This window comes from Amblyomma mixtum, chromosome 3 (assembly GCF_055824585.1).
Source record: "Amblyomma mixtum isolate Tamu chromosome 3, ASM5582458v1, whole genome shotgun sequence".
NCBI lineage: Eukaryota > Metazoa > Arthropoda > Arachnida > Ixodida > Ixodidae > Amblyomma > Amblyomma mixtum.
This window is the reverse complement of record NC_143014.1, coordinates 88,231,337-88,247,822: the sequence shown is the minus strand read 5'-3', so window position 1 is coordinate 88,247,822 and position 16,486 is coordinate 88,231,337. Positions and strand designations below refer to the sequence as shown.

At 43.9% G+C, this 16,486-nt stretch overlaps 2 protein-coding genes across 2 annotated transcripts in view; one reads left to right on the top strand and one right to left on the bottom strand.

The window, feature by feature from the left end:
* The window catches only part of Letm1 (Leucine zipper and EF-hand containing transmembrane protein 1), a 40,563-nt gene extending 32,716 nt beyond the window's left edge, over positions 1 to 7,847 (top strand). Inside the window, exons 10-12 of the mRNA XM_089580051.1 lie at positions 583 to 782; positions 2,340 to 2,490; positions 6,588 to 7,847. Coding sequence (XP_089436177.1) covers positions 583 to 782; positions 2,340 to 2,490; positions 6,588 to 6,779 — 543 coding nt within the window. The 3' untranslated portion in view covers positions 6,780 to 7,847. The remainder of the gene's footprint in view (positions 1 to 582; positions 783 to 2,339; positions 2,491 to 6,587) is intronic.
* Positions 7,848 to 8,696: 849 nt separating this feature from the next.
* Positions 8,697 to 16,486, bottom strand: part of CCAP (Crustacean cardioactive peptide) — a 56,152-nt gene continuing 48,362 nt past the window's right edge. Inside the window, exon 5 of the mRNA XM_089580052.1 lies at positions 8,697 to 8,870. The gene's annotated coding sequence lies outside the window, so the exon portion shown is untranslated. The remainder of the gene's footprint in view (positions 8,871 to 16,486) is intronic.

Genomic DNA, 16,486 nt, shown 5'->3' with positions numbered 1-16,486 from the left:
ACACAGTTGCCCTCAGTGCTGTGGCCCAACAAATTTTGCCTAGTACATTGCCAAAATGCATGTTCTTTTGAAAAGCTTGCAGTCAGAGCAACCACCTCTAGTGCTCGTAACTCGTCGAAATATCCAAAGTTTGTTGGTCCACAGCACCGAGGGTAACTGCATTTTTGAAATTCTGAAAACTGATATCATATTACTTTCAGTGGGCTACAAGCCTCTCATAAATAAGGAGACTAACAGGTGTAGTTAAAAAATTAACTACTGAATATTAGTTAACCACCCTACTAGATATATAGCACATATATTAGCTGTATTCTGATGCGTTACACTGCTGACAATGCTATTCCGAAAAAAGCACTCTTCTGACTCAAAAAGCCTTTTTTTTAGAAGTTGGAGAACGTCTCAGATGAAACAACCGGTGTGCGATACTTTGGTCGTTTATTTCTCATGCTTGTGGCTTCCAAGTGCTTTGCTTGCTTTTGACACACTGCAGAATTGTTACTGATTTGTTGTGAGTAGTGTTGGTCATGATACCGCTTCTTCATATGGGTTCACATACTTTGTTGTTTTTTTTTCTTTGCGCAGGATGTAGACGAACTCAAGGATGTTGTTGTCAAGACTGGAAAACGGGATATTCAAGAGACAAAGGCAGCAATGCGCCTTTACAATCGTGTCAACCGTATAATTGGTAGCATGGATCATCTAATTGACAAACTAAATGAAGAACGGAAGTCAATGCAGATTAAGCTTGATTCTACGGAGGGTGCTGCAAGTGAGAAGACCAAGTAAGCACCACTTCTGTGAATTTGAGTTACAGTTACAGCCCCACTGTGTCATGCTAGCATAAACCGCAATTATTTTTCTGGATCACTTGTTACTCTGTACCTGCATAGTTTAGGTGTTAGTAGTACTTAGAGGCTACTGTGCACACTACAATTCAGAACACCCTTAATTCCATTTGCTGAAATTTTTCTTTTGTGCTGCAAGTCCTGAAGCACTGTGAAAGAAGCTTTTGTCCCTATAAATTTGTTGAAAAGGGGAAAGTGGAGTCACACGCATTGGAAGCAGTTCAGCTGGGCTCTCTATTAATATGTTCATAAATTGTACTGCTCCCAACTTGTACTGCTCCTCCATCTTCTGTCTTTACTGTCAGCCTGCTGCAGGTGGCCCTCTTAGAGAGTTGAATCTACATCACGGCAGTATGTCTCAGCTGTTCACTTTTCGCAGCTGACATCGCCATTAGCAGACAGTGAGTGACTGGGAACATCACGAGACATTCATTACTGTGGGCGATTCAAAATATAGCTAGAATGATATCACCCAGCCCGCACTGCCTAAGGACCATCACAAGACAGTGTGCACAATCCTTTGCCTTTCTTTTTGGATGCCAACATTGCCTTGAGGAATAGTACATATCTGGCCTAGGTTATTGGAGCTGCGTGCCATGTCTAGTACGCTTCTTGGCAGTGTGCAAACCTTGCTGGCTACCAGTCAGGACATAGAAGCCATGGCGGCCCTTCAACTTGAGACACAGTGTCAGCAGAGATGTGGAGTAGGAGGGGCTAACCACACTATCAAGTGTTTTGCAGATGGCTAAAAGGTAGTATGTGGCACTTTCTCTGCTGATTGTATTGAGGTGGACCTGGAACAATTTTTTGTTGCAGATTTCATTTTTGAACAGGGGTAGCTGGGTTTTGATCAGCTTTTCATTCAATTTATATGACTGTGAAAGATGAAAGTAGATTGGAAGAGGTGCTGAAAGGAAATTTTAGAGCGCAGCTCTTAGGCACTTGTTTCTGGCTTGCGTGTCATAGTCGTCTTAGTTGGCGTAACCAGTTGTCCAAGAAGCAGAGTGAAATGCCACCTGGAAGGTGGCTGCCACAGGGAGATATTTATGCCGCTTGCCACCCAAAGGTGGCAAGCGGCATATTTTTTTTTATGTATAAAATTTGCATGAGAAGGGAGTAGGAATTTGTTACAGTACAGCCAAACTTCTGTTTCTTTGTCTGGCCTGTCTAGCACAAGCACTTATGCTTTAGCAGAATTCTTGTGGGGTGGGGATGACCACATCTTTTCTTAGTGACAGAGCATTGTTTCACATTATTTAGGTATATCGATTTATTAAAGCTGATGGAAAAGACTGAAAAGAAGTAAGAGCTCTTTTTTTAAGACTTGACAGAGAACGACTGAGGACAGAGTCTGTCTCGTTCTCTGCCCACTCTACAAAAAAGCACTGTTACTGCTTTTCTGTCAACATGTACCAAGCAGCCCGTATTACCACTCTTCTATCTAAGCCGCAGATCCTTTATTTGATTGTGTCATTGTCTATGCTTTGCACCCAGGGACAATTTGATTGAGATCAACGACCTGGTGCTAGCTATGCGGCGCATCCAGAAGTCATCTAGTGACACACGTCTTGAAATGATCACCGACCTCTTGGACACACTGGACATCGACCATGATGGTGCTGTGAAGATTGACCATGTCTTGAAGGTATGTTTTCCCCCCACAGGGAGCATATTTAACCAACAATGGTTACAGTGCAGGGGACCATCAGTCTTCTGAAGTGAACAAAAGAAGACGGTGCAGGGTTTGCTTGGGACAATTCAGGTTTCATGATACATAGGGTTGAAAAGGTGTGCTGGTAGGAACGTATAGTTGCCTCGGTTTTTAGGAGCTGTGGTTTCAGGTACTGTTAATTCATTGTTGCTGTGGACATCCATCAATAGGCAATGAAAAAACTTCATCTCAGTTTTAATTTTATTGAGCGCTGCTTATGATGCTTAGTAGTGGCGCTTATGGGCTGTCAGTTGCATTTTTTTTTGCAGCATAAGAGTATGAACATTGGCTGCATCTTGCAATGTGTTTTTTCAGGTAATGGCACCAGCTTCACAAGTTATCCTGCCAAAACAAATTTTTTATTTTCCTTGTAACTGTACTCAAGCGCAGTTAAGGGTGCCGTCTTGTGTGAAACATTGTAATGTGGGTTCTTGATCAGGAGAACCATAGAAATGACATGAGGACTCAGATTTCATAACATGTCATCTAAGCTTTGAAGTTTGAAGGGATTTATTTTATGAAGCCAAAGTGAAAAGTAACCTCGTAATGCATGTTTAATTGCAAAAAAAAAGTAATAAAAATTACTGCTGTCAGAGCTTTTGTTTTATTCGTGCAGAATGGAGTGCAAACACTGTTTCTCGTTCAGTGCTGCGGCCACATCTTAACTTAGTGATATGCTTTTCTTGCCCTTTAGAAAGGCCTGTGTACACCTGATGAGCAGACTCATGGAAATTGTGCTATCTGCTTAAAACTTTCTAATGGCTTTTTTTTAAAACATGTGCCATGAAAGAGAAGCAGAAAGCCACTCATTTTTATTAACAGGAGCTAAAAATAAATGGGCAATCATCTGAGAGTGTTGAAGTGGAATAGAGAAGCTTGTGTGCCTTCTCAGTTTTCTTCTGAGTGGCAGACAGAGTAGGTACTGTTTTCATAGTACTGAGGCTTTATAGGGGTGCCATAGTGCACCAAAGCTAGTGGGGTGAAATAAAATCCATCAGATTATGTCTGTTAGCATGCAGGCTATATTCTGAATTAACAGTAGGGTTGCCGTCAGAATTTGCATATAACAATAATTTTTCATCTTAGAGGCAGTGTTGTAAAATTTGGACCTCATATCATATGCAGTTCATAAGAATGCTCTGCGCAAGAGAGAATCGTAAGGCATGAAATCAAAATCCCCAACACTCAAAAAGGCAGGAAAGGTTATATTCCTCTGTGGGGCGCATCCAACTAGGGTAATTTTTTATAAGGCAATAGAAACGCTGGTAGTGTGTGGTGGAAGTAAATAATAACATGAAGTAGAGTATGTGTGATGCTATTCTTCTGTTTGCTGTCACCACTTTGCCTCTCGCATTATAGTATTCAGGTTCATAAGATATGCAGATTCTTACTATACTTTCTGACTGTGTGTCATATTTGTTACATTTCTCTAGTCCGTTGACGAAAGGGCACTATTATGGTGAATCACCATGCATTATATACGGCCATATAATTAGCTGCAAGCCAGGTAATTAGTGGTGTTAAAATTTATTTATTTATTTCAGATACCTCAAGGGCCCTTGGGTGAGGGATTTACATGAGGGTTTGAGAATTTCGAGTAGTTTGTGAATAGTAGCAGTTAGCATTTGACTCGGCTTGCATCATGGTTTTATTCCTTGAAGTATTTGGTATTCGTTTTTTTTTTTTTTTAAATTATGAATAACAGCTTTAAAATGTACTCATCACCTGCATGCATGATCACGCAATATGGCATTTCAAAACTGCTTTCACTATTAAAATTGACAAGATCTCGCACTATTACATAAGTGAACTTAATTTTTCCTAATAGTGTCAGTTGCCAGTATGCCGCAAAGGCACGATGGTGCAATACCTTGCATCTGCCTGTCGCTCCTTTAATTTATTGCCTGATTAGACCTGTCAACACAAATGAGCTGATGCCCAACACCAGTTGCCATTGGTTTTGGCACAGCTAATTTGCACAGCTCGTGCATAAAGAACGGAGCGTATCAGAGCAGAATGCATGTCATTGTCGTCGACGGCTATGATGCTTTCAACTGGGTTTGAACATGCACCTTGGTGAACATGCCTGCAAAGAAAGGAAACAAATGAAGTGCGACCATCTAAGCTGTATATTGTCTTAGATCAGAATGATAGAAGATGTGAGGCTGTGCATGAATGGACGAGAATACTAGCAGAGTCAGTTGAATCGCTGCACATGTACAGAAGCATACGCTTCTGCGGTGTTCTCGATTTACCTTTAGCTAGAAAAGAGAAAAATTGTATATTTGAACCTACAAACTACTTTTTTCTTAAACTGATTGGGATAAAAAATGAGTGGATGCAGACGTAAATGTTGCAAGAGGGCATGATGCCACCCTACACGACTGCATTATGTAGAGTGGAGCCCCGTGTGCAATGCTGGGTAGTGTGATGGGGATGTCTTGTGGCATACTTTCATTTTCATGTTGTATGCATTTGCCTCATTGCAGCAGTGAAGTCTGCTTCAGTAACCAAAACACAGTCTGCCCCAGTGAAACATTTTCTGGAAGTTTCCTCAAACTGAAGTCTGCAGCTTTAGTGAATGCATAATTTGAATGGCATTAGTTTTCACCAACACTCTTGGGAACATTTAATGTGGCACGAAAATTCATGTGCAGAATTTAAAGCGATTGTGAAAACTTGGAGCCAAATCATCTAAGTTTTGTTCATGTACAACACAGAAATATTACTAATCATGTTGCTGCACTAGTCCTCATAGCAATGTAAAAGCTTTAATGAGCTCAATGAGGAAGGCTAATACTATGAAACCAAGACATGGTGGCCAAGTTTGCAGCACCTCATCAAAAAATATGCTGGCTCAGGCAGCTCGTGCTTTGTCTTCTGGTGCTGGGAACGAATCGGGAAGGAATTTCAAGCGGCTGCTGTTTGTCCATTCAGTGGGTGTTTTATTCCTTTTGCCTGCTGGGTGCTATGCCACTGGCAAGGAGATGACTGGCAATTCAGCCACTATGAGCTTAGCAAATTCTTCTTTTCAGTGTATGGTAGAGTTGTGACAAGGATAAGAGCATCTCTCCTGGCTGAATATATGTACAGCATGGATTCCTTCTCAACAAACTCTGTTAAGTTTACTTCTCATGTAATCATTAAAGGGGCACTGAAGAGAAATCTAAGCACGTCTTTTTACTGCGGGAACTGGATCTACACGTTTCGAGCATTCTTACAAACTTCGAAGTATTGTCTTATGTGGTCAGTTTCCATAATTTAAATCAGATTAAGCGTCCCGGCTCCCGCCTTTTTTTTTAACTTACTGCAGACGGTAGAAGGAGTCAACCAACCTTTCAGAGCCAGTCTCGCGGCGGCTTGTTGCTCTGCCAGTGGCGGAATGATACATAGCGATCAACGAGAGCAAAGAGTCCACGCGTATTTTTGTTTCCGTGGGCCTAACTTGCGGCCATGTAGCCTCTGACTGGATCTGTTTATTCATGGAAACCTAAAAAACTAAACAAAAGCGAAAGCGAAGCCGCCACGCGATTGCCTGAAAGGCAGTCCATGCGTTAGTTGAGTCCTCCTACTGTCTGTGGCGAGTTCAAATAAAGGCGGGAGCCGGGACGTTTAATCCGATTTAAATTATGGGAATCGGCCGCACAGGACAATAATTCGAAGTTTTCTAAGAATGCTCGGAACGTGTAGATCGATTTCCCGCGGTGAAAAGACGTGTTCAGATTCCTCTTGAGTGCACCTTTAAGTCAAAATATCATATGATACATTTTAATGCTGCACACTTATGCAGACGTTCGTAAATAAAATGTTTGCAGTGCTGCATATCAGCTTCTTTTTATGACTGTGTTTTGTAAAATGCGTTGAATTTGTAATTTAAGCTAACATTGTGTATGTTTGATAATGTTCTGTTCAATTCACACTCAGTTTTTATTTGTATTTGCTTCGCAAGCAACCGAAAATTTGCATCTGCACATCGCTACAAATCGTATGCCAAGGGCTGTACACTGAAGCAGGTGTCTTTGCATGTGCAGGTGATTGACACTCTCGGCCGTGAGAACGTCAAGGTGAGCCCAGCCCAGATGAAGGAGATCATTGAGCTTCTCATCAAAGAGGAAGTCTTGCAGGCCAAGAACAAAGAACAGCAGGCAGCCAGCACTGATGCTGCGGCACAGCCACCCTCTTCCGAGCATAAAGAGCAGCAGCATGAAAACAAAAATACGTAGTGCACTCTGGGTGCATTGGCATTGTAATATAGTGTAACACTATCCTTGACAAACAGCTCGTGCAGGAGCATTTGTTCATTTAGTTTTATGGTTGTCTGAAGGCAGGCAGTTAAAAGCTTTGTCTGAAATGGCTGTGTTAACCTTGTGTGCATGTGGAAATGTATATGAAGATCGTTGGTGTGAGGTATTCCGTCAAGTGGAAGAGACGTGATAAAATTTTCATCTAGATGCTTGGGCTCTACTGTCCTTGCAAAACATGGCAGAGAAGTCTGCCTGTAGGAACAATACTTTAGTTGTTACGTAACTTTCAGAAATCAGTGACACCTAAAGGTGCGGTATATAAGTGTTTTCTTGTTGTATGGTCTCTTTTTTTTCTTTTTTTTATTGGTCCTATGCTTTTGATGGTAAAATTGATCAGATCATGCCTGATAAAAGGATGTCAGCATTCTAGCAAGAAGTTCAGTGTGATAGTGTACTGAAAGGAGTTGCCTTAAATAATGCGGGATTTGCCTAGTTCATGTGGTATATATGTTTATTGATTCTGCTCTTGGAAAATGTATTTTTTTCTATAAATGTCAGTTATGTTTTCTGACTGTGTAAAGCATTTATGCTTTCCTACACAGCATTGCTATCGGCTGTTTCTTGGATTGGAAACTGCACAGTTTCTTGTGAAATACAGTTTTCCACTTATTGTTGTTCTTTTCAGAAACTTTGTTCTGGCATGTAATATTGTAATATCATCAGCTACAAGACGTGCATGCCTTTATATGTTCAAACCACGCACATACATTATTTTTTATGCTAGTTAGTGCTAGTGCTTGCTTGTTCCATGGACTCTGTGATTGACATCCCACTGTGCGCAGAAGTCTTTGTGGTTATAAATAAACAGCAGTGCAATTGCTAGACATCTTGTTCAAAGATGAATATGTTATCACTGGGGATGATTCACATGCTAATTAATAAATGCGCACATGGCATAGAACTGATTAACTATGTTTTTCTGTTTTATGCTTGTTTGTACTGAAAATGTTGTTAATGTTATTAAATAAATGTGTAATTTAGTGTGTTTTTTTTTTGGCTAGAATTCAGTTTCTGTGTTGAAGACAGTATCTCAGTGGGCATCCTGAGTTGATTACTTACCTCTTCTTTGTGTTATTCTACGAAATGGCAGCTTGCTTTGGTTTGTTACTTTTTTCCAGAGTTGCTTAGCCTTTTCTTCTCTTTATGATATAGGGCTGGGGATCAGTGAGTGCCAGTTGTAGGGGTTTAACAGTTGCATTTAAATATGCTGATATGCTTGAATTTTTCTACTTCATAGGCCAGGTGCTAATTTTTTTTTTTTTGTTTCATTTATAGTGCTGTGCAACAACAGTCGCACTTAATCTGAACATGCTTTATTTACCTTTTCATTTCTGCTGTTTATCAGTCTTGAGCTTTTCAGAGCTAGTACTATGCATTTGCTGGCCAGGTTACTATTATTTCCAGTACTGTTAACGTTTACTCACTAAAAGGCTGTGTTAATTGTATTAGACCACTCAGATTACCATGTATGTTTGGGTTAAGTCTGATAGAAGCTGTACTAAGGCCAACTTTTATGAGCATCCTTATCACAATCATGGATTTCAGAGCATCTAACTATATACTTTCTGCATAGAGACATGTGGTAACGTGTACTGAAGTACAGGAGCTTTCCAGGTTTGTCTGATGGAGGCTTCCACAGTAGCACTTCTTGCATGTCACTTTTACAGAGCGACTGCCTTTTATATATATCGCATTCCTGGGGAGACATGATGTACAGCCTTAGGCTTTGATTCTTATGTATGCATTTATGAATGACTGCTCACAAGTGTATGAATTATCGTCATTCAATGAATCTTAATGTCAAGCGTCTTGTCTTTGAAAGAAATATTTATTGGGGTGAGCATAGCTTGGGTTGCAAAACAGGTGTAGGCAGCAGCAGGCCTGCAACAGCATTGTCTGGATGCGTGGCTGCATTGGCTGGAAAGCACAGAAGTTGCAGGCGTTGCTCGAAGGCATGGCCAGGGACAACTGGCACCGTCTGCTGCAAAGCATCAGGATGCCAGCCTGGACCTGAAATGGTGACGTGTGGCTGTCTTTGGCTGGAGCCAGAAACAGCCTGGTGTAGCTTTACAACACTCAGCCTGAGAATTTGATTTATTTTTATTTTTTTTGCATATTTAATGCTTCGTGAGCAGCTTATATGGCACTGCTGGTGATGCTTGCTTCATTGTTGAAGTAGAGAGGGCTTTCTGCATATAGAAATAGTGCTCGATCAAGAACTGCGTGTGTACAGAAAACATCTCCTTTAATTTCGGTGTGCTGGAGGTTGCACATGCAAACCATAAGCAATATATGCAACTTGCCCCACTAATGCATGAATAGCCTTCAAAATAGACTGCATAATTTTGCTTACCTCATTCTTCTGTTGACAAAACTGTTTTCTTAACTATTGCTAATGGCTTAGAATTTTAGTTACGTAAGTACACGCACGGGGGCTTAAGTACCGCCTTTAAAAAAATCTTTTGCCAACACTAAACAAAGCTTTTGGGGGAGGTGAACAGACCACACACCTCTTTGGGTTCAATTCTGGCCGTAGTGGCCGCATTTCATCGCATTTAAGTGGAGGTGAAAAGCAATAGGTACCCATGTGCTGTGCAATGTCGGTGCACGTCAAAGGTCCCCAGATGGTCGAAATTATTCCGGAGCCCTTCACTAGGGCACCTTATTCTCTCCGTCCTTTCACTCCCTACGTCACTTACCTCGCGGCATGGTCTGGGTGTTCACCGAGAAGCGAGACAGTTACTACACCCTTTCATCAAAGCCAATATATTTTGTGCTTGCTTTCTGCATGTGAATCACATGCCATTGTACATGCAGACAGGCAGGCATTGCCCAAACTGCAGAGGTAATGCGTGCCTTTTGTTTCAATCTTGCTATTAGTACCCAATTCCTTTGGGGCCTTTTTGTCAATTGCCGCAACTGCTTAAATGCTTTAGTTACTTGGTTTGAAAAAACTTTGATCTTACTTGCGCATTTGAGGGGGAGGGGGGCGTTCTTGCTAGCCCGAAAAATTCTGTTGATTGTTCCCCCTTGCCGGCTAATGATTGTTGTATCCTGTAATAGTTGTAAGTGCTTAATATGTTCTGGAGGAATGGTGTTGATGTGAAGCCAGTGTGGGCGACAGGTCCCACTCTTTGTGTCTGTTCCTTTTTGGAATCGCTTATGGCCTGGCATCAACAGCTTCTCGCCAAGCAAACACTGCGCCTCCTTTGGTACTAGATGTGTATGCTGATTGTCTGTCGGCCTGTTAGGAGGTTTTGTTCAGCTGCTAGGAATAAATAATGCCTGGGCTTAGCATGCCAAGGGGAATAATAGTGCTTTTTGCGATTTTGTTTCCATGGCATTGCATCTCTCTCTTCGCCCTGCGCCACTGTAAATCCTTGTGCAGCAAGGGCGCTGCAGAACTTTATGGGTTTCTATCGCTTAATTTGGTGCCACAAGTTTCGCCACCAACAACAGAAACGCGCTGAAGCTTCACGCAGTCCACGAAATGCTTTGCCTTAGTGCTTTGCCTTTGCCTTAGTGGTACACCTTTCCTGCCAAGAATTCTGTCGATGCCTTGTTGCTGCTGTTTACTCGAGAACACCAAACTGGCTTGCAATTATGCCCACGTCATAATAGCGTATTGGCTGGACCAGTAGCATGTTTCCTTCCTAATTACGTGTTAAAACGGGCACTTCAACAAATGAAATGATTTTGAAAAAGGAGTGTGAAGTGCTGAAGCCTGTAGAAAGGATGGGTAGCCCTGCGCTGAGTCTGAACTTTTACTGGGAAATCATTGCAAATCATTGCAAATAATTATAGCCAGTATTAGTGCAGACAGGCAGCTTTGGTATGAAAGAGAGCGGTCGGTTTGCACACACAAACAAAGTCTAGCTCCTACGCTGAAGTTGAAAATGTCGCGTAGGCATTATCCAACCAGAGAAATAATATCCAGAACAAAAGAAAAAGGGTGCTTTTCACTGATCCGTTTGGAGCAGTCTTTGGCTAAAATCAGATAATGTGTTTCCTTCCATACTGGAGCTACCCGTACCGTGCTTTGCATATGCACACCATCCTGTGTAACGTGAGCAAAAGATTTATATGCAGCACGTGTTTCAGCAAAGCCTGCCAATGATATGTTTGGAACCTCTGAAGTAAAACCCTTTCAGACACGCATTATGTTCTGCTATCGAGAAAAATCTGAAAATTTGTATTTAGAGCCCTCTATTTAATAAAAACAACACGGATGGCCCAGAACCATTAGAAATTCGCGCACATTGTACACTTCGACGCTCGTGAAATTGCAGAATTATTTGTGTATCAAATATATTTATGCACAACTATTTTTCTTACCATCTGAAGCTGTTTCTGCAACTAAAAATCGGCTACAGTGTCATTTCATAAAACGTCCCACTGCATCAGAGAAGAAAGAAAAGTGACAGCACCACACAGTGCTTCCTACACACCGTATAGACCTTCGCAACGTCTCTCTATATTGTTTTCGAAATCGGTTCTTTTTTCTGGACACGATATGGTCCTGCCATTCTGTCCAGCAGGAATTTGGAATGCAGTCGGCATCACATCATGAAGACAGCGCTAGGCTGTTCAAAATTTTTTTTTTTGAAGTCGCGTGCACAATCAAATGCTGTACCGCAAAAGGGAGAACAGCTTTTGCAGCAGCATTGTATATACGAGTGGAGGAAGACATCATAAAAGACGTCAATTCAAATATTTACCTTTCGAAGTATTAAGGCGCTTGTTGTAATCAGAGATTTGTAGCTCGCTGTTATAAAAAAAAAATTTTTAATTGATTTTTGAGAAAAGGAGATGGCGCGGTAACTGTCTTTCATATCTCAGGGGACACCCGAACCGCGCCGTAAGGGAAGGGTTTAAGGGACACTGAGGAGAAATCGAAGTTGGCTTGTATCGACGGAATACCAGCTCCTGATTACAAAAACGCCACTCATACTGACAACAAAGCTCTTGTAACGTAGAAAAGAGCAAGAACCAAAATACAGGTATCGCCGCCACAGGCCAAACTCGCAAGTACAAGCGTCATGACATCATAGGACAAAACAGTGTTGCTAGAACCAATGGTTCTAGCAACGCTAGGACACGAGAAGCACAAATCACTGAGGCGCAGCCAATGCATGCGCAAATCTCCTTGACGTCGCCAGATGGCGCCACGTACCCGGCAGCTACGCGCGCGCCTGAAGCATCGGGACCAATCAGCGCGTGCTCACCGGCGTTAGGCGGGCTCCCGGTATTCCGCTAGCCGTAACAAGGTACACGGTATGCTAAAGGTGTCTATTTGCGAGAACTTCGTTGACGACTTCGAGAACGAGATCCATCGTAACGCTGGCAAAACGCCGGTGCAAACGTAAGCGAAGCGACTGTAGCGACGGCCGCAATAGCCGATAGATGCCTTCAACGTGCGGCCGGCGGTAGCTTTCTTTTCGGCTGCTGCTAGGCCGCACTGCTGGCTGCCAGAAATCACGGAGTCTGCGTCACGTCATGTTCACGCATGGAGGAATAAAAACTAGGAGGGAGCATGACGTCACAATCTTGAAGCCTAGTCATAAAAAATATAATGGAAAGAATCATGGGAAATAGGCCCTCACGTGACAAGGCAGCGGTAGCTCTTAGCCGGATTTCGGTTTCGGTTTCGCTCTCTCGCTCTACGAGCAACTGCGTGACCATCTGCTTGTGTTCATTGACGGCTCCGTGGTGAGCGCAAACTGCTCGCTCGCTGCAGCGGCCACCATCCCCGAGCGACGCGTGCACTGACTGCGGCGCAGTGGAGACATTGGAGCACATGCTCCTTCGCTGTGCCGCTTCTGCAGTGCCGCGTCGCGAGATGCTCGCGGCCTACAGGGCGCTCGGAATCATCCCGGACAGTCTCGAAGCGCTCCTGTGGCCGCGCGGCAATGCGCGCACCCGTGACATAACAATAGTGAGCCTCTGTGCGTTCATGAGCAGGCGGACTTGACTTCCCGCTTGCTCTTCGTCAGATAGTGCACGCGTGACACGAACGCTCCGTGGGTGCTACCTCGGACGGTATACGCGGCCGGGCGCCCCACCTCGGTCGCTAGTGCAGTGTGCCGAGCGCGCGATTAGTCCGAGACAGGACGCTGCGTGCGCGCGGCTACGTAGTATACATACAGTTTACTTCTTTTTGTAAGTGATTGTGCGCAGCGGCCGGGAGACCGCGCGCAGGGGCAGACGTAAAGCCGCCGGCACTCTCTCTCGACAGCGAGAGAGAGAAATACTTCACTGCTGCATTTCACGTCGGAATCGCGTATGTGCGCGAGCGTACTCGGCGCGACTTGTGCCTCGAGAATAGCGGAGAACGGCGGGCCCATGGGCGGGCCGAAGTCCGCCTGCCCGAGAAATAGAATCTTGCGCAGCGTGCCGGAGTTCTCCGCTTATAGCATCTGCTGAAATAAACGCTCCGTATGTGTGTATAAAGACGAAAGGAATTCCTCTGCAACACAGGCGCTGCGCTTCTACGCTACATCGGAGCACGGGCGTTCACTAAAAAGCACCGCTGGTTGGCAGTCTGGTAACTGCGGAGGGCCTATTTCCCAAGAGTCAGTGCGCAAAAGGGCCCTCGGCAGCGGCGTCAGAGGAGGATGGCTTGCAGAGGCTGAGCGCACTCTCTCCTAGTTTTTTTTCCTCCATGTGTTCACGTCATATTTCGCGTCACTTAGTCCTCTGTCGTCATAGGAGAATCCCAAGTTTGAATAAGAGCAGCGGGAAAAACTTTTTCAACTTCGAATCCAAATTTCTTAGAAATAAATGCATTTTTCGCTGCCGGCCAAGTGGCAACAAAGCCATGACATGCCGAACTATCGGATTTTGCTATAAAAAAATATTAATAGTGCTCTCCTCACTGTCCCTTCAAAGGAGAGATGAGAGAAGAATGGAAAAAAGAGGTGCAGTAGTAGAGGGCTGCGGAATAATTTCGACCACCTGTGGATCTTTAACGTGCACAGGCATCGCACAGCACACGGGCGCCTTTTGCGTTTTGTTAGCAATCGCCATATTACATAACTGCATTATATCGATGTCGTTGGCGGTCGGCTAGAGCAACCAGGCGCGTAAGTTATATATAGAGCCCTTCGTTGTCGGGTGAAACCCGATTTTATCCGATTCTTGCATCCCGAACGCATTTCTTGAAATTCGGGTTAAACCAGATTTTTCCCTGAAAATGCCCCTTCTAGAGTACACACAAGGACAAGGGAATGAGGGGCCTCGTCAATATATTCACATACTGTATGAAAGAGCTAAGAGAACGTACGTTTTCCTGAACAAAGCTGAAGACGTCGAACGAAAATTAGCTGATATTCTTTGCTTATTCCAGGGGAATGTTTGCTCACCTGGTGGTCTAACATCTCTCAACGCTTGTTATTCATGACGTAACCCAATTTGACGTTCGAAAAGTAACTTTTAGAAGCGAGCCGCCAAAACAAAGGTGGCTGGGCATTTATTTAGGCATCGTGTATCAAGCGCTGTCCACGCTACTGACGTCCTTCTCTAGGGCTCTTTCTTGCCCGTTTCAAATACCCTCTGTGGTGTTACATGACTGTTTTCGGAGTGTACGAAGGCATGCAGCTGCCTTGCATGCACGCGAAGTGCTGCGTAGGAGATCGACAGTTTACGCGAGGAAATAATTGTAATAGATTAGAAAAAATTCATTTGTGAACAGTTTCTTTCTCCGCAACCAGTCATTTTCATGTTGTTCGTGAAATATTGAGCCAGAAATAGGGCGTTCTATGTCTCGCACAAAAACGAGCGCTACAAAAAAGAAAAGCGCACGAAAACAAAACAGAACTATGGAAATTTTTGCTGAATAACCCGATTTGTACCCAATTTAAACTAAAGAAATAGTGCCAGATTTTTACCCCTTGAATCTAATTGTATAATACTAATCGAAACAATTAGTTGAACGACCATTCTACGGCGGAACTAGCACAACTGCGAGTATAGGCGGACGCCAAGTCAGCGCGGTGCGCCACCTCGGGGCAACGTTGCGAGGGCGCAGCCCACTGGGGCGCTTTGGCTATATTGGCTACAGGTATTACTTTCGCTTGCGTAGGTATATTCGCCAATGACACACTGATTTTTCAATCTTTATTGTAATGCACACTAGAGAGCACCAGGTGTGCAGGGAAGCCCACCAATGATTCTTAAAAATATACTTTTAAGAGCGTTAGCTCTTACGCATCACGTTTCGAGATTTCGTGGGGTCTGCTACCACCCTGAGATCACAGCGCCATCTGTGGCAGCAAGTAGAAAACAGCACATCTCGCATTGAGACTTGTAGCGCCATCTACAACAGCATTGTAGAAACAACCACCTGCCGCGTGCCAATGATGTTGGGGGGGAGGGGGACCGACCAGGACGCCGAGGCCAGCGGACGCACGCCACATGCGCTCCGCAATTTTTGGCTCCTTCGACCCGGTATATCTAACCAAACGCAACTTCTGTGAACGGCACGTACAGGCGCGGTCATAAGTAAACGGAGCACGCTATTGCGTTCGAAGTACAATCACGCTTTCTCCATTGGTAATGAAGAAGCGTTGTTTGTCTTCAAGAAAGCCCACCAACCTCCGCTACCCGCATGCGCGTACCACTGCTGGAAATTTCAATTAGGTGACGCGTGAAAAATATTCGAAGACAGTTGCGTGCTCCGCTTACTTTTGTGCGCGCCTGTACATCCAGCAGACTCAAGTCTATCAGGTGACCCGAGTTTACCCCGACCAAACGCCTCTTTTGGCATTTTTCGACAGTTTTCCATCTGACCGCGCCGCATCCAGCGTTCGGGGTAGCATTCGACGAGAACGCCGCTTCGCTGGAGGCTGGGCGTCCGCACTACACATGGATACCTCGGAAGTCGAGGGCGAAGTAATTGATGACGATGCGCTCAACGACGGAACATGGCAACAATTCTTTTAGTTCAGGAGATGCGGCCAGGGGACATGGATACTCGATCTTATTGAACAAATTTCAGCTGACTGCCTGGCGAGGCAATGCAAAAATAAATATTTTCGGAAAATCGACATCCAGCAAACTTTTCTCTGCGAGTGTACCTTAATTGTGCCCAAACTAAGTCATTAGCTAGCTTGCAACGATGTGGTAAGGATCCCTACTCTTGCACTTGAATTTTTTTGACCATCAGTATGGAAGTGACTGCCTGTGGGAGTAGCTGTGGTTTCTTGCAATGTAAAAGACAAAAGAGCTACTACTGGGGCTAGTTGTAAATACATACTTGAAGGAATTGGTGAGCGCTATAAAAATACTGAAAAGGGATGAACGCACAGGACGAAGCGCTTTCTAACAACTGTTTAATCTCAGAAGAAACATGACTATATACACAGATTTGACGTAATATCATACACAGAAGAGGGAGGAACGCACGCGCTGACAAGAATGAAGGAAAAACAGGTAAAAACTATGCGCGCTTACAACAGCCCAAGATTACTATTCTTGAGGTAGGTTAATTCTGTTCCCCCTAACATCACCGAAGGGGAGCTGACGCATTGCTTATCTGGAGCAACGTGCATTGCAAAAGCTTCGGTAATTTCTCGTTCCCGTCTTTTTCTAGCCCTACCTATTACCTTGGTGTTTTGTAGCAAGGGTAT